The sequence below is a fragment of the Aulonocara stuartgranti genome, assembly GCF_965226115.1.
Source record: "Aulonocara stuartgranti genome assembly, chromosome: 12".
Classification (NCBI taxonomy): Eukaryota; Metazoa; Chordata; class Actinopteri; order Cichliformes; family Cichlidae; genus Aulonocara; species Aulonocara stuartgranti.
In genome coordinates, this window is record NC_138948.1 from 15,839,208 (window position 1) to 15,865,673 (window position 26,466).

Sequence of the window (26,466 nt, forward strand, 5' to 3'; positions counted from 1 at the left end):
GATTATGTGTTTTCCTTCTAGCCGTTTACCACACAATTCTTGTTTAATAAATCCTTACTGATGAGTGAAACATTGCAGACCAATGTGTCTTATTTTATGAGACTGTTTGTGTTATTGACAGGATATTGGGTGCACATTAAGCACAGACATTCAAACAGAAACATATACACACAGGGCATTCTACACATTAACTTGGCATTTTCAAATCCTTGCTAGCAGCTGCAGTTCAATAAACTATTAGACAGTGAGTGGACATGCATACCAAGTCCCTCTCTTACCACAAGCATCCATCAATTCAGGTGGGAACACCCACTAATAAAAACAGCCATACATACTGATTTTCCCCTCAACTGACACTGATTGCTTCCTTATTTGGGGGGTTCTGTAAACCTTTATAAACAAATAGACATGGTGGAGAAAAGCTGGTTGGCATTGTTCTGCAGGACAATCAAGGCAAAGTAATAGTACAAATTTCCTGATCTACAGTTAATTACACTATATAACTTTTAAACTACATTATGTGTGAAAGACAGAGTAGGTGTGGAAAACACATAACACCAGCAGTTAACGTTTTTTAAGCTTAACTTTTTTTTCCATAGCATTAATGTATTAAAGTACATTAAAGTATCAAAGAGTTATCACAAATGGCATGCATATTAACGTTAGCCATTTCACTATAAGCACTTGATTAATTGGCCAACAACAGGTGTGAGGACCTCTATAAAGCAGAAGTTTTGCAGATCTGTGTTAACAAAATAGCAAAGAAGAAAGGCATCAGCAATAGTTTTAGAGAAGTAATTCTTGCTGCCCATCAATCTGGGAAAGGTTATATGATCCAAACAATTTCACATCTATTATTCTATAGTAAGAAGAATTATTCACAAGTGGAAAACTTTCAAGACAGATGCTAATCTTCCAATGAGTAGATATGGAGTGGAGCCTAAGGTCGGACTATGCGATGCTACTAGTAATGCAGTTAACGTGTTACAAACGTAAGGTCATAGAAAAAGAAAAATACTGAATAAGTATGGCTTGTTTGGAAAGGGCTGCAATGGCAGCACAGGTTTGGTTTACAGAGATACATTCAAACCACAAAACTTCGGGAATATTGTTCATTACACAGATGAGACCAAAGTGCAGATGTTTGGGCATTTGGTGAAAACCAAACACGACATATCAGCACAAACAGCTCATAACACCTGTCAAGCACAGAGGCGAAGGGGGGAAGATTTGGGCTTCTTCTACAGTGATCATAATCAAAGTATTCTAGAACCAAATATGAGGCCATGTTGGAAAAAAATCAAAATATTGCAATCACCCAAAGTCTACACTTCAACCCAATTGAAATGCTGTGGCACAACCTCAAGAGTGCTGTGCATAAATGAATGCCTGCAAACCTCAAGGATCTAAAGAAGGTGTCCACCAGAAATCCTCCACAATAATGTGAAGAAAAAGCTATTGAATCATGAGGTGTACTTGTGAAAGTGTGTACTTTCTTTTAGTCATGACTGTGTTTTATCTTATCTTATCTCATCTTATCTTAGCTCTGAGAGAATTAATACACTTGTGGGTATGCAACTGATATTTTTTTTCACTTGCAAAATAATGAGACTATCTAAAAGTCAACAAAGAGTCATGTAACCATCTGAACATTGCGCTGTTTAGTCTGATTTTAAACTGTTGGGCTAAATCACTTCTCAGTAAATGGTTTACAGACTGAAATCTTGCAAGAAAATTATCCTTTGAGATGTAGTATTACTGTGATGTTAATCTGTATTTCTCGAGTTGCTTTTCTTTCTCTGCTTTTTTCCTTACAGACCCTTTGTTTCTCTTGCCACTTACCAGCTGACATATAACACTTTGCATCTTTCCAGGGTGCAATGTCTGTAGATTCTAGTTTTCCCTGAACATATGTCTAGAATACCTCATCTTCCCACATCCATCAAGCTACAATACTCCCACTTGTCACCATGCAGTATATAATCTCACGTCCCTTGAAGTTACTGTTCCCATGTCTCATTTCCATCATTTCCCCTAACTTTCCTCAAGACTAATTCCTGTAACTGGAAATGTTCCTCTTATTCTTTTTGGAAAAAAAATACCAGAAACAGGAATTGCTCCCTCCACAAAAACTAAGTAATACCACTTGAAGTTCCCTCTAGGGAATGCTAGTTTTGACAGAGTCATGTGGTAAGTTGTGCCACTGTGATCATTTCCAAAACACTCTGAGAAATCTATGTGTACCGTAAAAGTAAAATCTATTTTGAAAGGCCCAGACAGCGCCTGCAGTAGATTAGATTTTATATTGTGTGATAATGATTTTTCTCTCAGTTTCAGTTTGGTAAAGAAAGACGATATAAAGTTCAGAACAACAGAAAAGCAATTCAAATTGAGACGCAAAGAAAAATGTACACTAAATTCATATTTAGTGTACAAGACAGTGGACAAGTTTTTTTTCTTTAGAGAGCTCTTTTTTTATATAGGAATTTTAATAATTATGTTTTCATTAGTGTATAGACAATCATCTGTATCGATAGAGCACTGTCACATTCTCCATGGTCGACCATATTTATTCTCCAAGAACAGAAAAACCAAACAGGCTCTATCAGCAGGCTTTTACATTTTGAGTTTGCATTCACTTAAGGCTCTTCTAAGCACTCGGAAAAAGATGGGTAAGCAGTTGGTTGCAATCTCCAACCTCATCATTAGACTGAATCCTACAGATGGTCCCTTTAAAATACATTTTATTGTTAGATGGACTATCAAATGAAAGTAAAGGAACAACTGTCAAATTGTAAACATCATTTAATTTGATTGCTAATTCATCAATCTTCAGTGATCGATATCATTAGCCACCTTGCAAAACAAATGTGGCATTAATTACACTTGTGGTTACTGTGTGTCTTATCTTCCCTCAAAGTAAAACTTTACTTTTTATTCAGAGAGAACATTGTGAGCTCTCTTCATTATCTCCAAAAATATGAACTCAAGTTAAAAAGGGACATATTTTGCCTTTGGCTGCATATTTGGGCTACTGTAGCTAAATCCACAGCTTGCTACTTAAATCAGAGAAATGTGCACCCTCGCATAAAAAAGGACAAGACCACTACATATGATGAAAAGAAGAAAGCCATGCTGATATTAAACAATTTAATTTAGAAACATATATAAGACAGTAATTTTAGATTGTTAGGCCAGCTAACTATATAGTCTTACATATAGTATAAAGAAAACCACATTTTGATAACTGCTTAAAGCGCTTAAACTATATTTTTTAGTTTTAAAACATCGTTTTTGACTAATTGTGTCACTTGTGCCCAAAAGTTTTTCTACTCCTGACTCTATATTATAAAGCAGGATTTATTCTTATCCAGCTAACTTCACTGTTAACCCGAGTTTTCAGTACCCTGAAATTGGGTCACTTCTTACTTCTAACATATGTTGCAAAACTAACGTGCTGTAGAGCAGGTTATGAAATCCTACTGACCAAATAGCATCACCGTTCCTGCAAGATCCTTCTGTGCATGGATAGCAGGAGGTACAAGTGTCTGAAGTTTTCTAATAATGTCTAATGTCTTTGTGTTTCCCCAGTGAGCATCAGTGTTAAATGCAGATTGAAATATGCCAGACTTTAATATACTATATAGTATTTAATATAGTAGCTCTTCTCCAGTCTTACTGAACAAAACCCATGCAGTACATTTAATACTAAACTACTGTACATGGCTTTTCCTCCCATCCGTAAGTGCCTGCACACTTATGGGTCATAACCGCAACAATTTACACATGGAAAGATCTGGGAATGCACATGGACATTTCACACCCTTTCTAGGCTTTTCTGCTAGTAGGCCGACAAGGGGGATGAGGCATTTTGGGTAAAACATAAACATTTTTACACAGGCAGAGCTACAGAACAGGAAGAGCAACACAAACTTAAAAGTGTGCAAACAATACACCTTCTCACATTACTAGAGATACTCCTTCCCAAAAATGAGAAGAGGGACAATATTCACAGCCCATATCCTTTTTGCCTTTAAGGATGATGAAAATCAAAGACTGAAAAAAATGTATGAAAAGATCAGTAAAAAGGGATAGCCACAAAGATGTCTAGCATTATCGCTTTTTTCCCTCTGTTTCTCACTTCAAAGGGGGGATATGAAGAATTTATAGCTGTGAATCTTTAAAGCACTCAAGGGATATACTCAAATCGATGCTGCGGGCGAGGCAGATAGAGCTGGAAAGCCAGAGTCCCACCACCATCAAGACTCCATCACATAGTTGTCAAATGTCAAAATGAAGGCTAATGAAATTATGATAGCTTGGTCCATTAGTGAGCTCACCGTGGTAGGTATTCTTCGGCTTTTATGATCCCCATCTTTACTCCTAACACTGTCTGATAAACTGTTTTTTTTTCATGCCCTCACATAAGCTCTTAAGCTGTCCCTAGATCCATTCCCATATATATAAAGTGGAATGATTGGCACAAAAATAGACAAAAGGACAGATTTATAAAGGAGCAAAAGTTTGAAATGCCAAATTAATACAGTCTCTCCTGATTCTTCAAGATGAACAAAATAGAAAAGTTGTATAAAGACTGAAATCGGTCTTCTTTGTCTTTGGACAATTGGAAATCTTGTCATAATCGAAGAACAGACACACGCACAGATTAACAAACTGACCAGTTAAACTCACCAGAACAGTGACAACTCGTAGCACAACTCCCCTCATGTTGTTTTCCAATTTTCTGTCTGTCAGAGTGCCATTCAATCCATGAACTGGGTCCCATGTGGCTAGCTGTAATGTACACAAACAAAAACACACAGAAACACACCAAACAGTTAGTTACACAGAAATCTGAAACATAAGACTGGTTAATTCCTCAGTAAGAACAAAAACTTAGCGATTCATCAATCACATGCTTGGATTTATCCAAACACTGCAATGTAAGTATCACTGATATCATTGAAATCCAAAAAGGCTGGTTGTTTAACAGAGCCACATCAGAATGGAGCTAGATTTCAGTGTTTTTTCACATTCTTTTAAATATTCAAAATAAACTGTAAGCTTGCAGTGTTTTAACCACCTTTATTTAACAGTGTGTTAAGTTATTGTTTTGAACAAAATGATCATTATCTCTGGTGCACTACGGTAGTTCCAGCACTTTGGTAGCTTATTTCCAGCCCAGATGGACTCACACGCAATGCCAGAATACACAGTTGTAATGGTGACACACTTCATCAAACATAAAAGAGAACAAACTTCTTTCATAATATATATATATATATGTAAAGCTGTAAAAATGTAATTGGCCACACAAAGGTTTCCTTTCTTAAACGCAGCTCAATTTCTTGAAAGTTCACCCGAAAGAAAAGTACAATTCACAAAATAGTGTGTCCCTTAAATACTTGTGTAATGAGCAATAAAACAAGAAAATAGTCTTCTAGTCTCACCTTAAAAGTAAACAGGCTTTTTGTCTTTACGGAGACCAACCATAAAAACGAAAAGCCTGTTCATCTACCTGATTTTTGTCAACACATGGAGGTGCTTAAGAGTTCGACAAGTTCAGCTTCACCTAAGTTTTCCTACGTTTATTTTTTATTTCCACAAAATTTTATTTTTTTCATTTTGTTCCAAACATTTACTGAACATCTTTTTTTGTACACTGGGTGCAGTTAGTACTGAGCATCATGAATATTGCACTCTAATCTATTTCTGGAAATTAAAAAGAGTCAATTAAGCAAAATAAGGATTTCGACTAACTAATCTATGGGTGACCAACCAGAATGTCCCAATTAAAAAACCTTCTTGTAAACCACCAATCAGGCATATTCACATTTCAGCTACACATTTGGCTCATCTAACTTTTATGTCTTATGTTTTGACGGTTCCCATTCCATATTCCTGCTAATCGCCAAAAAACCCTTGATCAAATTTCTCTAGAATGTATAGTTTACAATCTGCAGTTCACCCCCAAGTGCATGATGCATAATGTGAAAAATGACAAACACAAGGCTTATATGATTGCTTCAGCATGATATCCCATATCATTACAAAATCTGACTTAACTGAGCACTGAATTAATTACCTTCTGAATTACCTAGGACCCCAACATAATCATAAACAGCACATAATATACTGCTTTAACTCCCAGTATACAAGATTTCATCTATTTCCTTCTGACCCAGACTTCTATCAAATTGCATCATAAACACCCAGTGTTTTTTTTTTCTCTTCCTCTGGACCAAATTATTAAATCTGCCTGATGTTTTCAATAAAATATTGTTTTTGGCTTCAAAGATCAGACTAGTCTGTTTTCCCTGTGGAGATAGAGGCAGTAGGAAAAAAAACAGGGGGAAAAAACTGTTTTTTGTGTATCACAAGCACACTATGATACACACAAAACTGCATGCGATGATTTGTATTTAAAAGAAAACACAAACACATCAGAGAAGCAGAGGACACAGTGCAGAGGGAAATACGGGATTATCCATTTTTCTAAAGCCAGAAGTTACTGTTGGATATACAGTTTTCTGCCAATTCTGATCAATTCCCTTTTGGGACCAGTACTTATGGTAAAGCTTCTCTAAAATTGTGGCTTTTTCCATGCCCTGCTACATCCTGTTTGAAGTTTGTTTTTTTTTTTCAAAATCAAAGCCAACAGTTTAAATCACTCCTCGTGTAATGATTTTTGTAGACACGGATCATGTGTGTGAGTTAATTCTAGATTTGCCATTAGAAGCCGGTGCTGTATTATAACTACTTTTTGACTTATTCTTGTGGTGTTTCTCCCATGACTTTTTTTTTTTTGCCCTCTTAGTTCCTGTCTGTCTGTGGTTGTGTCTTTCTTCACCTCTGGTAAAAGTGCGAAAAGTTATACCCACTCTACCACCAACTAAGTCATTATGTTTGTTTTCCCTTTATATTGTTGCTGCGTTATATCAAAGATTCAGATGAACCACCATGCATGGAGTGTTTCACACCAAATCCAGCAGCCTGAGAAAAGAAGAAGGCCAGGGACTAGTGAGTGTCAGAACCACTGTCCAGGATGAGACAACAAACATCAGTGAGTACATCAGAAAGATGGCCACAACCGACCGCATGTTTAGTGAATAGCTCAGACAGCAGAAACACAAGAAAGAAGAGGAGCAAGGCCCCTGCACGGTGTGTATCATTGGCAGATAGAGGAAGTGGCTAACATCCAGAAGTCCGACCAGTGGCTGGACAAAGCTGGACTGAAAGACAGCACAGAGGCACTAATCATGGCAGCGCAGGAACAAGCTCTGAGCACAAGATCCATAGAGGCTGGGGTCTATCACATCAGGCAAGACCACTGGTGCAGGGGCTGTGTAAAGACGCCCCGAGACAATCCAGCATATAAGAAAAGGGTGCAAGATGCTAGCAGGCAGGGCATACATGGAACGCCATAACCAAGTGCTCGTATTGTATACAGGAACATCTGTGCCAAGCATAGCCTGGAAGATCCGATGTCAAAATAGGAGATGCGTCCTAGGGTGGTAGAGAATGACCGAGCTAAGATCCTGTGGGACTTCCAGATGCAGACAGACAAACTGATGATGACTAATCAACCGATAGTAATGGTGGTGGACAAGCAGAGGAAGACGGCTGTAGTGATAGATGTAGCGATACCGAATGACAGCAACATCAGGAAGAAGGAACACGAGAAGCTGTAAAAGTGCTAGAAGCTCAGAAAAGAACTGGAGACGATGTGGAGGGTGAAGGTAACAGTGGTCCCAGTGGTAATCGGAGCACTCGGTGCAGTGACCCCCCAAGCTGTGCGAGTGGCTCCAGTAGATCCCAGGGACAACATCTGAGATCTCTGTCCAGAAGAGCGCAGTCCTAGGTACAGCTAAGGTACCCTCATATAACGTGGCATTAGTCTATTTTCTACATCCTTGATGTTTCTTTGTTGTCATTACTTATGCAACCTTTTATGAGTACTTTTGTTTTCTTTTCTTTTCTTTTTGTGTGTGTGCTGTTTCTTTCTGTAGCCTTCCTGCCTACCTGTTTGGGTCTTTCCTCATGAGTGAACCATGACAGACAGCACTGTTGATCAATGGGGAGAGAGTAACTATCACTGGGGATTTCATCCATTACACATTTAAATGTGTTAATACTGCACGTCCACAGGTACTTTTTACATTTTTAAATTCTTATTTGATATCTCAAGCATGCGTGGGTGTACTTCACTGGCATCTTCCCAACATCACTGAAGCACCTTTTTCAACATCTTTAAGCATTCTTGCTGTTAAACTAAGCTGATGTGTGCTTGAACTGCCAATACCAAAGTAGACATGCAGGGCTTTTATAAATGCACGCTGTGAGCAAGGTTTTGCCCTTTAAAAGAGCCTTTATTATTTTTATTTGCAACGTGCCCTCTTTGTTGCTCCTTGTAGTGGAAAATATTACAACCTTTATCATTCCTATTAGAACAGAGAGTCCAGTGACCTTAGATAATTCACACAAGAGCCTCATCAACCTTCACTGTGAGTTGGATATATGAGGGTGTGTAGGATGTACAACTGTCTTATTGTTATGTGTTAAAGCAACCATACAACATTGTTGCCGTTCCAGCACTTAAATCAACAATACAGTGCTCATCTTTGCTCATCTTTCTGCATTTACCCAAATCACACAGACAAACCCAAGTAAATCAAATTCCATGCTATCCATGTTTTTGCCTGGAGAGGGAGATGTGGAGCTAAATGTAGCTCATTTCTCTATTTCATAACGGCCCAAAATACAGAGGTATCTGTAAACCTGTATTGCTCTTAATATTAGCCTGCTAGCCTTTATTTTGCAACACAGAAAAACTACTACTGAATAATTTTTTCCACAAACCCACTGTCAATACAGCCGTTAATAAAAGTGTGTGAATGTGTTTGTACACGCTACTCTTTTGCTGCGCCTGTGTGCTGTTGATATGAGTGGCAACAGAAGCAAACTTGGAAAAGGAGATTGTGGTAACATGAAAAAGATAGAACGGTCTCACGAATAAAAACACAGGTGAGAAACAGTTAACACAAACCAAACAGAGACACTTAGGGAGGAAAAAATAGATATGGAGATGGGTGAACCTCATGCAAGACAAACAAGATGTTGATAGGTGTTAAACAAAGATGATGACACACTGTAAAAAAAAAAATAGTTGCAGCACAGCAGTTGCCATAAGTGCTTCTAAAAGTGTGAATGTGTATAATCAATAAAATATTAGTCCTGTAGCAAAATGCCGATTAGAAAACCAAAAGCAGACTCTGTTTTTCACTTTACATTCACACCTGACCACATCTGTAGGAAAACAAATCCATACAACAACACATATAAGTGAACCTGCTCCAAAGAGAACATTATCTAAAATCCAGCAAAGGGATTATAAGCGGAACTCATAATAAAAAAAAAGAAAAAGGGTTCAGCGAGACACATTTTTACACAGACACACACAAAAAAGCCTTTGGCTAACAGCAAAAGCACACCTGCTATGGCACTCTGTAATCCTGGCTTCCACAGAGCTGTTGAGCTATGCAGCAGTGAGCCCCAACAGTGGTAATCAAAACTCAGTGATTGTACTGAGATAAGAGTTAGTGATAGTGAAAGAGTTAAAAAATCAAAACCACATGGTTTTGCTTCATTAGTGTTTCCTGTACTGCCTAGGAATTGCCTACTGTAGTCATCTTACCCTTAAGCAAGGCACTTAATATTTATTTCTTGGGACTGCATTAATAAAACAAGAGTTCCTAAAAGACTGGTTTAATAACCACGTGCATTTGCACTAGTTAAATCAGTCAGTTGCTCCAACTACTGATGAGGTGCTAGATCCGACAGAAACAATGTGGACAGAGAATATGCACAATAACACAGAAAAGCAGTGAACCCATGAGGCAGTCTATTGCATTCTTCATAGCATTTAGTTATAAGTCAATAAGATTAGGTAAAACATATCAATCACTAAAAGCAAAGGACTAAAGTAATAATAGAGGGTACTAATCAGGGTCAGGCTGTTTAGCCATTAATGTACACTTATAGATAAAAACACTCACCCACCCAGACCAACACGTATTACATCAAATTTCACTCCCCCACTCTCATATAGAGCCACAGTAGAACCACAATAGATGTACATAGTGCACTTTGAAAGGTATGATTCAAAACCTAAATGCGTCATAGCCAACTACTACAATAATTATTTTTTAAAGCCCACTTTCTGGTGAGGGAAGTGATCAAATTTTAATCCACATTGTTTACTGTAAATGCTCTTTCATTCTTTTGAAAAACATCTTCCTGGATCAGTTGTCCATCTGTTTGTGAGAACATAAAACTTAAAGCCGAGTTTGGGCACATTCCTACTTTTTTCCATTGTCATTTAAATTGCATCCACTTAAATGGTCTTCTTTTATCAATGACATGCAAAAACAGCCTTACTGATAAGGGTATGTACACTTAACAGTACATACATTGTTTTTACATTACTATCTTCATTTTTTCTTTGACATTATAAATGGACAGTAAAGAGGAAATAAGAGACAAAGCCATAAGCTCGAAGGAGATGGAAGAACCTTTGTAATATTTCAACAAATGTAAATGTCAGTATTTTCACTTTTATCCTCTTATGCATTTGCTTCCACCTAAAAGGAGTAATAGAGGCTGCTTCACTGTAGAGGTGTGCATGTGATGAGTTAAAATGGTTGGATGACTAGCAGAGTGGCCACCAACCTCTGCTTATCTTCATAGCTCTGGATAATGGCTCTCAGCCTGACAGTATGAAGTAAATGTGCATTTGTGAGTGTTTGTGTGCCTTTGCATGTTATAACCATTAGGAAGAAGACAGCATCTAAACACGGCCATTAACATCCCACACTCTCTCTCCTTTCTCTATCACTGCTTTAATTTCCTTTTTTATTTCTCTTTTTTCATCATTTATTGCTCTCAGTTCAGTTTTTCTTTTGACAAAGCATGCTATCTCTTTGTTTCTCATTTTACCAAAATTGTGTTTCAACAACATTTGATGAATCACCATGGGCTTCTGGAAGGACATTCAAAGCTCTTCTTTGGATGCTGGATACCTTTTCTTTCATTTTCTGTTAAGATGATCTCACACTGCTTCAATAACGTTGAGGTCCAGGCTCTGGTGAGACAATTCCACGACTGATAGTTTTCCATTGTGTGTTTTTCTATCCACAATTGTGTTTACTGCATTAGCAGAGTGTTTGGAATCAACAGCTTAAAAAGGAAGCTGTTCCTGATCGTATGTTTTCTGGATGATATTGCAACAACCGTATCAACTGAGGGGCCAAATGAATCTCATAGATCCTGTGTCACATCTTTACTGGGCTTCTTCCTATTTCTTAAGGATATGACTTTCACATACTCTTCATCTTCTGCAGTTAGTTTTTTTAGGCCTGAAACTCATTCTTTTGTCCTACATTTGTCCAGCCTCTTCAAATATTTTAGGGAGATGCTGCACAGCACAGCCAGTTTTTAGCTAATAGCACTTCTTGGTGCAAAACTATTATGTTATGCCTGTCAAACTGTGTTATCTTTGGCATTTTTCATAGGTTCATCTAAAGAAATGTGAACAAATGGTTTGCTTTTATAACAGGCTGCTAGTATAAAAGTGCCTAAAGATACAATTTAAAACTGGTTCGTTGCTAAGTTTTCTGTTATGTGTGGAAACAAAACTGGTTCATTCTTTAATTTAGGTGGCGTTTTATGCTAGAATCATTCCTAGGTCAGGGTTAAGGGTTTAAAAAAAACTTGTTTAAAAATGGTCAGGTGCAAGGACTGGACTAAAAATAAGTGAAAAAGTAGTAGTATGTCCAAAGAAGATCTTTAAAAGACATTCACAAAGGCTAAGACTGCACAGTAGTGTACAAATAAAAACATCTACATTAAAGTGTCAGTCTTTCAGTATTGTTTGTCATTGTGATCTGTAAAACATTATTATAACACTGAACAAAAAATGGATATATCAGTCTCCTTCCTACTTCCAGCCACCGCACTTGCATAGACTCAGACAGACCCCAGGCACTTTAAAGGATGTGTAACCACACACATTTAAAGGTAATTGGACCATCGACCAGTGCTGTGTTGGAGCCACGAGTCATTTACTGTTACAACAAACCCTTTTCTCGGAACACACATCAATGTGAACACAAACCCCGAATACTGTATGTGGATGCACAATCAAACAGCATGCAGGTATCCTCTAGCCTAAATAGCATCTTACAATCACTAAGGGGTGCTTTGAGATTTCATGTATCTCTTATTTTCTCTCCCTGTGGCAAACACATCAAAGCACACTGTGACACAAACTGTGGCTTCTGGCCTGATTGTTACATACATGACTCGTAGCAATTCAAAATGCAGTCGATAGCAGGTGACATTTGGAAGCCATGGAGGTGGGAAAATTGTACACAGCGCTGACAGACACTATCGACTGCAACAAAATCAATATGCGTAGGAAGTTGTAAAAGTAAAACAGAGATGTATGAATAAATGTTGTCAAAATTCTGCTCTACACCTTACCTCAAATTACTGCTGGTAGACATAAGAGCAACTCCCCATGAAATTAGACCTGGGCAATTGCTGTATTAGCTGCTGCTGCACTTCCTCCCACCTTATATGATGAGCTCCACTAGTGGATAGACACAGAGAGAGATTTGATTTTGGACTTTCTAATGCAGTGTAATAATGGACTCTTGGTGTAGGCTACTCTTAGCTATTAGTAGTTTATCTGCTTCACCTTCAGCAGCAGAAATACTATAGGGCTTTCCTCCATGATCATACGTGGCTCCCTCTTTTCGTTTTTGTTTCTTTTTTCCCTGTATTAACTGGATTTCACCTGCCCAGGAGTAGGTGTTCTGCTTTCAGCATCTGTTGTGCTATAATCTTCCCTCTGTTGACTCCACTATGCAGTCATATGTTTGCCATTGCTATAAAGAGAGGGCAGCCAGACATGCGCACAGTCAAACCGAAGAGCAGTTCCACTACTCCTGTCTCCCTCCCTCTCCTCAAGTGACCCCTCTCTTACCACCACCCGAACCTCCGTTTCTCCCTTGCTAATGAGCAACATGCATGTCAGTCTACGAACAGCTTGCACACCAAGCCTTCCTTCTGTCCTCTCCCCTCCCTCGGCCATATTTGTGCTTGCTGGTTGACATGTTTTAACGAACCAACTAAAAGTCCAAGGTTCTCTCCCCACTCCATGCTCTCTACCAGTTCAGTGGCAGTCAGAGAAGCACCAGCTTGTTGCAGCAAGCAGTCCACTTGCACTAGTATGAAAACTCTGCACCACCAACTGCCTTCTCTCCACCTTATAGCGTGCAGGCTCATCCATCGGCCTCAAAAGCAGTTCCAAGCATAGCTCTAATCTATTCTATTCACTGCCTTGATTTATTTGGACAGTTTTATTCAAAAATATTCCTGCGATGAAACTATTAAAAAAACAAAACAAAACACTAATGCCTCATTATAATCATTCTTTGATCATGACAGTCCTACACTCCTGGTGGTGGTAATAGTAACGGTAGGGCTGATTCACAGTAAGTAAAGATTTTACATCCAAATTTTTTTTGCTTTTAACATCTAATGCACCATTTAAGGAATATCTTCTCAGTTCAGCTCTATCCAGCTGTGCATCTGTTTGTGGGAACAGAAGCCCAGTATGGGCACATTACTCTTTATTTCCACAGTATGTTTTGTAATTATTCAAAAAGTGCTTAAAGAGTGTTTAATTAGTAACATGAAATAATAACATTACTGAAGTTTACACCTGACCGAAGCTACAAAACTTATAAAAATATTTTGATAATTACTTTTTAAAATTTTGATTTCTTAATCACCCATGCTGAATTAAAGAGGTATTAAAAAGAGCAGCAAGATCAAATGAAATAAGTAAATGAACTCTACAATAATGAATTTACTTAAACAACAATATGTGCACTTTAATGCACAATAAGCCCGCCCTCTCCGTCTTTCTCTCAGCTAACACAGGGTGCTTGTCTCACCACTTACACTAGGTCTGCAACACCAGCTGCCCATTCTCTACCTCATAGTCTGTGTGCTCATCCACTCTAGCATGAAAACTACTTCCAAGTGTACAGGAATTCTCGTCTCCTCTCTTCCCTTCTTTCACTTACTTGTGTTATTTTATTTTGCTGTTTGGTGTTATTAAAATAAAATTATAAAATATAGCAAAGCATGCCGCATTCCAATCATTGTGTCTTTGAACACAAAAACTGCAACCTGAATGGCAATTAAAATCAAAAAGCCACTTTACTCTGTCCTGCCCTTCCACCAATTTCCTAAACAGAATTGAATTTGAGGGACACAATTAAAAGAACAAAAGCTATACTGATGGCAAATTGTTGATTAAGTGTGTCATGTAAAAGCTAATAATGTAAAAAGAAACAAATTTTTTTCTAAAGAGATTTTTTTTTCCAGCATAGTTGAATTCATAAGGTCTTCAGTCAACAGAACAACATTAGTGGAGACTTTCTTGTTTTCCTTGTTGTGATAACGTTTGTCAAAAGAGAGGTTGTCAAAGGAGCTTGCAAAGAAAAGCGTCTGGACTTCTTTAAGTTGCTTGAAGACGTTTCACCTCTCATCCGAGAAGCTTCTTCAGTTCTAAGGTCAAATGGTGGGGAGTCCCAGATTTAAACCTAGTGGGAGTAACCCCCCACAGAGGGACAAAGGGACCCCCTGATGATCCTCTATTCGCCTGAGCCAAGGTGTGAAAATGGGTGTGGGTCCCAATCAGCCAGGGTTTCGGGTAAGCTCATTGTGAAACCTGGCCCCACCTTATCATGCGAATTCCTGAGGTCAGATGGCCCAGGATGTGAGTGGGCGTTAAGGCGTCTGGGGAGGGAACTCAAAACTGGATTATAGATGGGAGACAGTTGGTGTCGTAAACCTTTTTTGGGGGGATACTCCCACTAGGTTTAAATCTGGGACTCCCCACCATTTGACCTTAGAACTGAAGAAGCTTCTCGGATGAGAAGTGAAACGTCTTCAAGCAACTTAAAGAAGTCCAGACACTTTTCTTTGCAAGCTCCTTTGACTACGATGACCTGGATGACTGAGAACCTTCACAGACAAAAGAGAGGTTATAGCAATGCCCAGCAATTGCCTCTTGACCCCCTTCTTCTCTCCTGAGGAAAAACAAAATTCCATTGCTTACCGATATTATTTACATAACAGCAAAGCTTAGTCTTTATTTGTACATTCATATTACACATTGTATGCCTTTAACTAAATGGTCACAGCAAGTCAAATCAAAAATTCAATAGAGAATTCATATAGAATGTGATCTATATTGCAAGATATTTAAGTGACTTTGATTGTGGCATAGTTGTTGGTGCCAGACAGGTTGCTCTGAGTGTTTCAGTAAATGCTGATCTACTGGGGTTTCCCCACACAACCATCTCTGTGGTTTGGAGCGATCCAAAAAACGAAGAAAATATCCAGTGCAGTGAATGGCAGGAGAACATGCCCTGTTGACATCAGCGGTTAAAGGAGAATGGCTAAACTACTTTAAACTGATAAAAAGGCCAAGGTAAGTCACATAACCACTTGTTACAACCAAGGTATGCAGAAAAGCAAGCTCAAAAGGTCAAACTTCAAAGCAGATTAGCTCTAGAAGCAGAAGAGCACACCGGGTGCCTTCCTTCACCTACTTCAGTAGAATTCACACAGACTAACCAAAACTGGATAACAGAAGATGAGCTGGACTGATGAGCCTCAATTTTTGCTGCAACATTCAGATAGTAGGTTCAGAATTCGCCCTAAACACGAAAGCATGGATACATCCTGCTTCATATCATCCCACTGGTGGTGGTATAACATTTTGGGGGATATTCTGTTTAAACCATGTGGCCTCTTAGTACCAACTGAGGAGATTGTTGCTGATTATGTCCACAAAACATCACAAACTAACAGCTACCTGCCTTGGAAGACATCTCAACCTCCTGCTGTTGGAAGAAAAACAACAACAACAGTATACTGGAAGGCTCATCATCTCTTTGAATCATTACCCACAGGAAAAGGTTACCAGTCCATTAAAACATGCACCAAAAAATTCATCAACAGTTATACCCTAAAGCCATTACCATCCTGAACAATGGACTGAAGTACACCCCTATATACAAAACGTACAGCAATTACAATAACAGGAGTAAATCACAATGTGGACTTTATGAATGCATACAGTGGCAATGAATGTGCTGCATAGTGGAAATACTGGGAAATTGTGATGTTTGTTATGTGTGCGAAATGAACTGTTTATATTTATAGCTTAACTCAGCGGTCTCCAATCTTTTTTGCGCCACGGACCGGTTTATGCCCAACAATATTTTTCACGGACCGGCCTTTAATGTGTCGCGGATAAATACAATAAAATAAAACTAGTACCGGTACCGAAAAAAAGAAGATTTATTCATAACACACGTGAAAAGACCCAGGAAAACCGAGTTAACGATCAAAACGATAACAAAATAACGCTGAAAACCGATAAAAACCCTGAAAACCATACATTTCACACTTGAGCCTAAACTCTCGTGGCCCGGTACCAAACGACTCACGGACTGGTTCCGGTCCGAGGCCCAGGGGTTGGGGACCGCTGGCTTAACTGATATTTCATTCTTATTTTTAATAAGGCGATCGTGGCTCAAGAGTTGGGAGTTCGCCTTGTAATCGGAAGGTTGCCGGTTCGACCCCCGGCTTGGACAGTCTCCGGTCGTTGTGTCCTTGGGCAAGACACTTCACCCGTTGCCTACTGGTGGTGGTCAGAGGGCCCGGTGGCGCCAGTGTCCGGCAGCCTCGCCTCTGTCAGTGCGCCCCAGGGTGGCTGTGGCTACAATGTAGCTTGCCATCACCAATGTGTGAATGTGTACGTGAATGGGTGGATGACTGGATATGTAAAGCGCTTTGGGGTCCTTAGGGACTAGTAAAGCACTATATAAATACAGGCCATTTACCATTTTTATATTCATTGAGTACAATCCTTGAGTGCAACTTCATTCCATTGTATATTTCCTTAAAATGACAGTAAAGAATCTTGATTGTTGAATTTTATGACCACATACCCGTATACTTACGGCTGCTTCCAGCAGTATAACACAAAATTTCACAACCCTCAATTCATCTCAGACTTGTTACTTGAGCAATGACAATCACTTCACCGTACAAGATGATTTCACTAGGCCCTTCTGGACCTTTTTAAAAATTCTGAAAACCACTGTAGAAATAGTACTCTATTTTATGTGGTTGTACTGCAGAAACAGAGGATGATTGCAGCCTTTAGAATAGCATTTTAAGGGTGTGTTGTTTTTTTTGGTTCCTCCTTTAGGGTAGGTACTCTGGCTGTACGAGATGAACCATATGACGTAAGTGTGAGGTGATTCATCCAGATGGAAGTGAATGTTGACTAGCTGAAGGCACCACAACCACCATTTCAAACAAACTAGTGTACATAGGTACACATTAGGTTTGAAAAAACATGAAATGCCAAACGGGACAGGCAAAAAAAAGAAAAAAGAAAAAAAAAAGAAATAATAACATTACTGAAGTTTACACCTGACCGAAGCTATAAAACTTATAAAGATACAGCTTATTTTAATAATTACTTTTTAAAATTTTGATTTCTTAATCACCCATGCTGAATTAAAGAGGTATTAAAAAGAGAAGCAAGATCAAATGAAATAGATCTGGGTTTATCCAACTGTGAAAATACAGAGGAGTTCTGATCTATCTATACAAATCCACAGTGGACTATCATGTGAATTCAGCATTCTAGTATCTAAGCAACCCCCCCCCCCCCTTTTTTTGGGGGGGGTTCTAAACAAATCAAAAAAGTGTTCGAGAAGAGACAGAAAATTAACTTATGAGTGTTCATAACCTCTTTATATACAGACATGTGAAATTTGCATAAAATCAAAAAAGGAAAAAGGCAGGGGGCAAAAATATATTCTTTGTTTTATTGCTTATTTTATTTTGTAGCAATTGGGGTTATTCATAGTGGGAGTACTTCATGTTCATGACTTGAAGTACAACATTTGACTATAGATTTTATTCTCTTTCTTATATACATGCTAACATATACACATGTTCACACACCTACGAATCCACACTTGCATTCACACACAAACACACACACAAATACACTGAGCAGTCTCTGATCAATATAACGATGACAACAACAAGTCCTGTTCTGATTTCCCAGATGAGCCACAAGCTGTTTTATGACTTACTTGAATTGTTGGGAAGACGCGTGTCTGTGTGTGTGCAGTGCGGGTTAGATTGGGTTCTGGTATGTATATATAATTGAAACTTCCTTACTTAATGTGCTTTTAAATACCAAACTTTAAATTAATATGTAACTTAATAATTAAACTGCGCTATCATTTAATTCAGTGTCCGTCTCTTTTTAATTGAATAAAGAAGAAAACGTTTCATCACTTATTGCCTAAAAAGATGCGCAATTGGAGTTCTTGGAAAATGCTTTTTAAATCAATTAACCTTTGTGTTTGAGATATGTCTGGCAAATGAGAAAAAATGTGTTTGTCTAAAACAAAGCTATATAAAAGTCTATGATTAACACTACAGGAAAAAAATAATGCTAATTATTGATAAGGTGATACATAATTTGTGCATTTACCTCTGTATGTGTTTATGGCGTTTGTCTTTTCTGTTCTCTTGAAACGTGAGAAAAAGACAAAGAGACAAAAAGGCAGACAGAAAAAAATGGAAAGTAGAGCAGAGATAAGTAAAGGAGGAGATGCTGTTAAAAAAATGGGGAAAGTGATTTAAAAAATGTTCTTCACCCTGAAAATACTCTTGGTGAATAATGGGAGATACAACAGAAGGAAGAGTGGGAGAAGGGTGAGACTCCACTTGGGAATACAGGTTTGATCTAATAGAGTTTACACGCAAGGTTCCCCAAAAGTCTTAACAGAAGTAAAAATTCTCAAATCTAGTTATCTTCCACTATTTCCACCGTGTCTGCCTGGTAAGTGCAGGTAGGTAGGCATGCAAATAACTCTATTTACTTGCTTTTTGCTTTGCAATCATCACAGATGAAAAGAAAAAAAATGCTAAGGCTTACAATAAGTAGTTATATGTGTTTAACACAACTTCACTTACATGTAGCTAAAGAAACACAGCTATACAGCATGCACAGATTAATTATTTATAGACACTTTGGGGTTTGCAGGCGTTTCTCTGCACCAGTTTCAGCCATCCCAGCCTCTCATACTGTAAACCGTGGCTGGAAGCACTGACGATGTGTCAAGCTGAAAGACTTGATGTTTAAGGGAAACAGCTCACTGTCAAGGCCCTGCTATACACACACACACACACACACACACACACACACACACACACACACACACACACACACACACCAGTGCCAACATATACAGTTGTGTGGAAAAATATTCGGTCCTTCCTGGTTTTCTATTTTTTTGCATATTTCTCACAAATACATATTTCAGATATATAACAAGTTTTAATGTTAGACAAAGAATACCTTAGTAAGCAGAAAATTCAGCTTTAAAATGATGATTTGATGAGCTTTTGTGTTCTTTTGGCCAGGAGTGGTTTTCACTTTGGAACTCTACCATGGACGCCATTGTTGCCCAGTCTCTTTCTTATTGCTATCATGATCTGACCTTAACTGAAGCAAGTGGGGCCTGCAGTTATCTAGATGTTATTATGGCTTCTTTTGTTACTTCCAGGACGAGTTGTCAACGTTCACTTGGAGTAATTTGGCCAGAAACTCCTCGAAAGGTTCATGACTGTTCCAAATTTTTACCATTTGTGGATAATGATTTTTGGCCAGGGAGCTTTGGATGTTTTTTTCCCTTTAATAAATCAAATTATCTTTTACAAAACTGCATTTTGTATTTACTTGAGTAGTCTTTGTCTAATATTAAAATTTGTTTGATGATAATGAAATACGTAAATGGGACAAATATGCAAAAGACTAAGGAATCAGAAATTTTCACTGCACTCTAAGCACACAGAAGCTATCAAAGTGCAGCTAAAGATGTAAAGCCATGGGGACTCTTAATGTTGTTGATGATGAGAGAGAGAGAGATGAGATAGCCTTTATTTGTCAGTTGCAGGTCTTTTGCCCACAACCGAGATGACAGACCTTGCCGACCGTACATACAATACACAAACATCACATTGGGGAGACAGGTCAGGCTAGGTAGCGAGGAAAAAAACATCGAAATGTGTAACACAAAAGGATAGTACAGGAATGCACAGATCAGGGAGTTTTTGTTCGGCTCCAGCCTTGAGCCCACAGCTGGCGCCGAAGGGGTAGCCGGATTATGATGGTAATTTGTCTTTTGCAACAACTCATGAGAATTTCAAAGCTGTTCTTTAACACTCCGACACTGGTCTCTCAGTCTCCCGTTGGGGAACCGCGAGCTTCCCCATGATGGTATCAAACTTGGGTTCCGTGGTGTTGTCATTCTTTTGCTCAGAGAGCCGATTCTGAGAACTCACGGCTGCAGTGAGCTGTAATCCAACTTTCACTCAAAGGTGTTATTCTGAGCAGGCCTCTCCTTGATGTAACCCAATATACGCTCAGAGGTGTTATTCTGAGTATTCACGGCAGCTGTAAGCGTCTCCAAGATCTTAACCATGCTGCTCTCAATGAGCCCGTTTTGAGAAGTTGCGCCTCGTCCCACCGTTTCAATCCCAGCGGGCGGCCTTGGGGGGGTTTGAACAGCCGGTTCCGCTTTCTTAATTCTCCGATAAGCCAGGGCCAAGCCAGCTCCGATCAGCAAGAACCCTGTTATCATGGTTCCGAATAGGTAGATATCTTCAGCGTCCTCGATCGACAGTCCCGCCAGGCACACGACCCTCCATTCCTGCCACCCATCCATCGTGTATCCGGCAGGGAAAGTCCCTCCAGGGCACTCGGGCTCTCCTGAGCCCAGACTTCTCGTTGACAAAAGGATGTCAATAGCATTCAGAGACCAGTTGATCAAATCCATAATTTTCTTTAGGTTTTAGAAACAGACTGTGAGAGAGTGTTCCAGGGAAAGTAATACAAGAAAACACGAGACTAGACAAGGACATAAGCAGGGAAGATAAGGGAGAGGAGAAAAAGTGTGTCCGCCTCCTCCGAGAGCCAAAAAGGATGTCTTCAGTATAGCGGGAACATTTAAGCCATTAAATACCACAGGGGTTTAAATAATACATGTGCATACATCTGCAGTTAGAAATTATGCATGTACATATACAATCATGATAACATGAAATCTGAAATCTTACTTTGAGAACATCAGAAAGGCAACATGCACAATGTTATTTCATTTTTGTGTAGCTTTTCTTCTGATTCCACTGACTGTATCTTACGTAAGCAATGAATAATATTACATTTTTTTTTGCTCGTTCTGTGTAGAGCTCATGCACAATCTTTTGGTAGCTGAATTTCTGTTATATAAGAGAGTAACATTTTTATTGTTTTGAGAACCTTTTACATCTCACAGTTTGTACAGGAACATATCCTAGTGCTTATTCTGTAATACGTTATTGCGTGCTTTATTTGCTCTACACTTTCATGGCCCTTCATCATAACACTCTTATGTATTGTCTTATGTAATTTCTTATTATTTGCTTCATTTTCTACAGACAAACTGCAGGTAAGTGTTTTCAGTAACCCCTATTGTAAATGTTTATGTAAATATTTAAGTTGTTTAATTATTCATCTTCTTCGTTTACTTCTTAACACAGCAAGGTAAGAATGTTGACAAAAATGTATTTTTTACATCTTATGTCAAGCTACGCTAGAGTAGATATAGTCCTTTTTTCATAGGTACAAAAAACTAATTCTACCTAGTAATTCAGTCAATATGATATCTGCAGCACTCAGACAGCTAGACTAACCTGTGCCAGTCTAACCACCTAGCTGGTCCCTCAACAGATCTCTGTGTGTTTGTCTGTGTGTGTGTGTTTGTTTGCATTATAAGGTGAGATCCTGATAATGGATCTCACCATACTATTAAGGTCCAAAAGCTTTGGAGGGACCTTGTAGATTTCAATGACTATTTGAGGGTTAAGGCATGTTTTAGCATTAAGGGCTACATGGACGTTTATTCAGTTGTAATGGTTAAAGTTAGGATAAGAGCTGCATGTGTCTATCGCATGTGGATACAGTTAAAGTTAGTTTTACAGCCATTCTGGTACACTTAGCACCCTTCACTTCTCAGCTGTCCAACACTCACTTACTCTCACTTTCATACAATACACTCACACACACAAAAACACATTCAGTCCTGTCACCCATCACTCTGATTCTTACTGTTCACTGAGGGCCTGTCTCAGAGTCTGGTATGTCCAAAAGCAGTTATTTTGTTGCATTAGCACATCTCTTGACCTCTCCTGTAAACTGATATTTACCTAGCAGAAAAAGACAACAGGCACAGAAAACACAGAGCAGAGGTACAGAGCCTCAAGCAGGAAAGGAAATAATAAAATATTAAATCACAAAAAAAGAAAAAGGTTAGAATGATATAGGAAATGCAAATCATTTCAACCCTGTATTTAATTCTAAGTGTAGCATTATAGAAATGTTGAAAATGAAATGAAAGATTTTTGCAAATAAAAATAAACGCTTTCTACTTTATTATTAGCCACATGTTTAAAAGATTATTTTTTACACTGGTATAAAGGGATTTCAACAATTAAAGAATAACCAAACTGAAAGATATAAGTAATCAAGAAATTGGGAATTTATATTCCACATAGTCTTATAACACAGGACAAGGCTGACAACCAATATTAAATAGCTGCACAGTCTATGGAAGCAGAATAGCCTTTAAACTACATAGGATTCTTGATGGGAAATCATTACTTCAGGAATCAGGAATGCTTCTGAAAGCAACTCTCAGCAGACATAGTTCATCACTGCTCAGCAAATGACAGTTAAAACTCTGCTATGAAAAGAAAAAAAAAACATAAATCATTAAGATCCAGAAGAGCTGTTGCCTTTCCTCGCTTGATTTCATTAATGATAGATAGAAAAAGCAAACTGTCCATGCTAATATGAGAGGGCCTTAGTGTACAGGGAAGCAGGCCAAAACTAAATGAAGCTGTGTGTATTTTAAGAGCAATGCTCTATAGTAAAATAAACCAAGGTGAATCCACTTGTTTTCAGTAAACTAATGCAAAAGTAAAATTTTCAACCGCATTTCGTGGAAGAATCTAGCCCTTAAACCGCTCTGCTTACACTCTGGACCTATTAACCAAAAACGTTCCAAAGTATGAAACAAAACTTTTAAAACAAGTAGGCCTTGTAGGTAAATACAATGATTTTCTCTATTTCATCACACAAGCTATTATAAGCAGGCTGCTTTTTTAAGAAATAAGAAAACTTAAAGACTAAACTTAATACATTTTAGTTGTTGTTTTGCAGGTACTGTAAGTTCAATATTAAAAACTGGTGATTTAGCTGAATGCTGAAAGGCATTATGCCTATACATGTCCTTGCACAATGTGAATAGAGGCCATGGGGAAATAGGCAAACAATAGCAATAATCAGTAGAAAAATTAGGTAAACATACTGAGGAGCAGAAAGGTAATCCTCTAGTGAGCTCACTATGATAGTGAAGGGACGTTGTGGAACTTAATGCAGTGGAGAACAGTGTAGACACTAAGCTTGTGTAGTCATTGTGTGCCTATACCGCAATGTATAATTGTCACAGCATTGTCTTACTTTAAGGCGCATGTTTATCCAAAGCTATTTAAATATCATATATGTTTATATGTAAATGATGAATGGGTGAATGTCACACTTGTGTATTTGTGATCCACAGAAGCATGCAGTGCTAGGCAGATTCTGGGTGCTGTAATCCGAGGTTTACAAGCTGTAATGCTGCTGAAAGCCTACAGGCCCAGCTGGCAGACAGAAAGAGAGGGAGAATAAAAGAGAGAGACAAGAAAGGACATTGTAGGTAAGACAAAAAATGAGTCGCTAAAGAAAGGACAGTCATATGAATCACAAATTAAACATATAGAGCGAGGAAGAAAGTTTTAGATAGAGAGTGGAGAGAAACATGGAGAGACAGAAAAATACAAGCAGCAAGATACACTGAAGAAGTTTAGAACTAGACCAATCTACTCATATATAAACTACAATGTGTTAAGGATAGGCAGATGAACAGCTAAATACATTTCACAGAGAAGAAGAAAAAAAAGAGTCTGAACTTTTCATCGAAACTCTTTTGTTAGTCAAGTTTCATTCTAAATAGTATTTACTTATAGGCTTTGTAAACATTGTTTTCACAGATTTGATCAGTTATGACCATTTTTATTAGCATGTTTTTTTCTTTGAAATTACAGTTACATGTTTACATAAACAGCAAACAGCTGTGTAGACACAGGAAGTCACTGAATTGTTGCTCGTGGCTTTGACACTGACTGTAGTGCACATTCTGGGCTCGAGTAGTTTAGCTGATCCTCTAATGTATTAACTACTTTGAAATATGTCAATCACCAGTATGTTGTGGTCTCATTGGTTTTGGTTTCATTTTCTGCCCTTAGAGTTGAGGGAACTCTCTTAGGCTTTTTTTCAATTTCTTTAGTATTCAGTATTCATGAATAGTCCTGCAGGCTTTTACAAGGATGTCTAAAAGCTCTTCTTTTGGATGAAAGCTGACTTCTGCACTGCTTTCTGATGGTTTTTTTTTATTACACACACTGTGGCACAGTACGGTAACAGGTAGTTTTTACATACATTCACACTGAAGATTACAGATAGTCTGACCAAGGGAATGGTGTGGACAGTCACACCTTATCTAATTGAGGTACTCTAAGTTCTTAAAGGAAAAAAGAATGTGTGGCATGGAATAAAATGAAAGGAGGTGCATTGAAATGAAATGAGAGAGAACAGCCTGACAAGAGTTAGAAGAAGAGGAAGCGAAAGAATGATGGCATATCAAACCAATACAAATCAGCCCACCCCCAGCCCCCACTATAATCCCTTTATAATGTGCAACAACACAGACACATACACACAAACTGGAACAGGCACACCATAAATCCTTCTTGTCTTTGCTTATCAAGCCTATGAGAAGATCTACTGTAGGCATGTGGTGATTTACTCAGAGATTATCAACCAATGATACCATTGTGTTTTTCAGTCCTCTGGTAGTTTCTGCCTGTGTATGCCAAAGACTGAAGTCAGGGGTATCTAAAAATGAAGATGAAGAGTATGAAGATGAATGAAGATGAAGAGAAATTAATTTAATTTCTTAAGACGAATATAAATAGAGTATTATATTGTCATTAGACATATTAACAAGATATATACATATATATTAGGGGTGCAACGATATTCGTATCGATATTGAACCGTTCGATACAGTGCTTTCGGTTCGGTACGCATATGTATCGAACAATACAACATTTGTAATTTATTTTATCAACTTTCCTTCTGATGATGCTGTCTGTGTTGAGCGCTCAGTGAATCTGCGTTCGACTACTCCGCCTAGGCTGCACTGTCGAGCGCAGATCCACTGAGCGCTCAACACAGACAGCATAGTCAGAAGGAAGAGCGCAGGGCAAGCTAGCAAGACAGAAGTTAAGCTCTCCTTGCAACATGGACCTCCCCCACCCTCATTCAGATCTGGCGTTTGGAATTATTTTGGTTTTCATGTGACGTATGACCCTGAAGGTGAGTCATGGACTAAAGTAAAACAGTATGTTGGATGTGCCATGCAATGCTCAATTACATGGGTGGGAACTAGTGTGTTAGCGCAGTTAGCTCGTTAACGTGTTGGCCGTCTAGCCCCATGCACGGGGCGATCGGCGGTAGCTCGTTTCAATGAGATTAACCTGAAAGCACTAGTGGCGGTAGCTCGTTAACGGAGATTTGCCGTGTTGTGGCGTTAAGGTCATTTCAATGAGATTAACCTGAAAGCACTAGTGGGAACACAACGAATATGACTGCACATTTACGCCGACATCATCCTAGTGCAAAGACAAAAACAACAAGCATGCTACTAACTTTAGCCGAGTCATTTAGACAGCTGTTAGCACATGATTCTCCTTATGCTGCTGAGAATATAGCCCAGAAGAAGCGGATAGTATAGCTTTTATTTTGGAAAGAGACATTTCTCTGTAATAAACTCTCTTTTCCAAAGATGAGTGATTCCTCAATCAGATACAGGGCTTGCAATATCGCTAGCCCAACGTCCCGGGGCTAGCGATTTTTCCAGTCTGGCTATTGTAGGAAGGAAAAATATGTCAATGCTTTTGCATTCTTTCGGAAATGTAGCTGGGTAATTATGTCATTGGCATCGGTGAGCCACTGTCAATATGTGACATATTGAAATCGCGTTTGAATTTGCGCTTGGTTTTTGCTTTCACTTTGCAATCGTGCGAACTGTGTATAGAGAGCGACAGCACTGATCTGTGAGTGATGATAATTTGTGCACCAAT

General features: G+C 38.6%; 1 protein-coding gene across 6 annotated transcripts in view; it reads right to left on the reverse strand.

Moving 5' to 3' along the window:
* The window catches only part of grid2 (glutamate receptor, ionotropic, delta 2), a 555,291-nt gene that overhangs the window by 109,806 nt on the left and 419,019 nt on the right, over window positions 1–26,466 (reverse strand). For all 6 annotated transcript variants that reach the window (XR_014279959.1, XM_082553593.1, XM_082553595.1 and 3 more), the window contains exon 9: window positions 4,693–4,794. Coding sequence is in view for 5 of the 6 variants with exons in the window: in XM_082553593.1 (XP_082409719.1) it covers window positions 4,693–4,794 (102 nt within the window). In the remaining variant the exon portion in view is untranslated. The remainder of the gene's footprint in view (window positions 1–4,692; window positions 4,795–26,466) is intronic.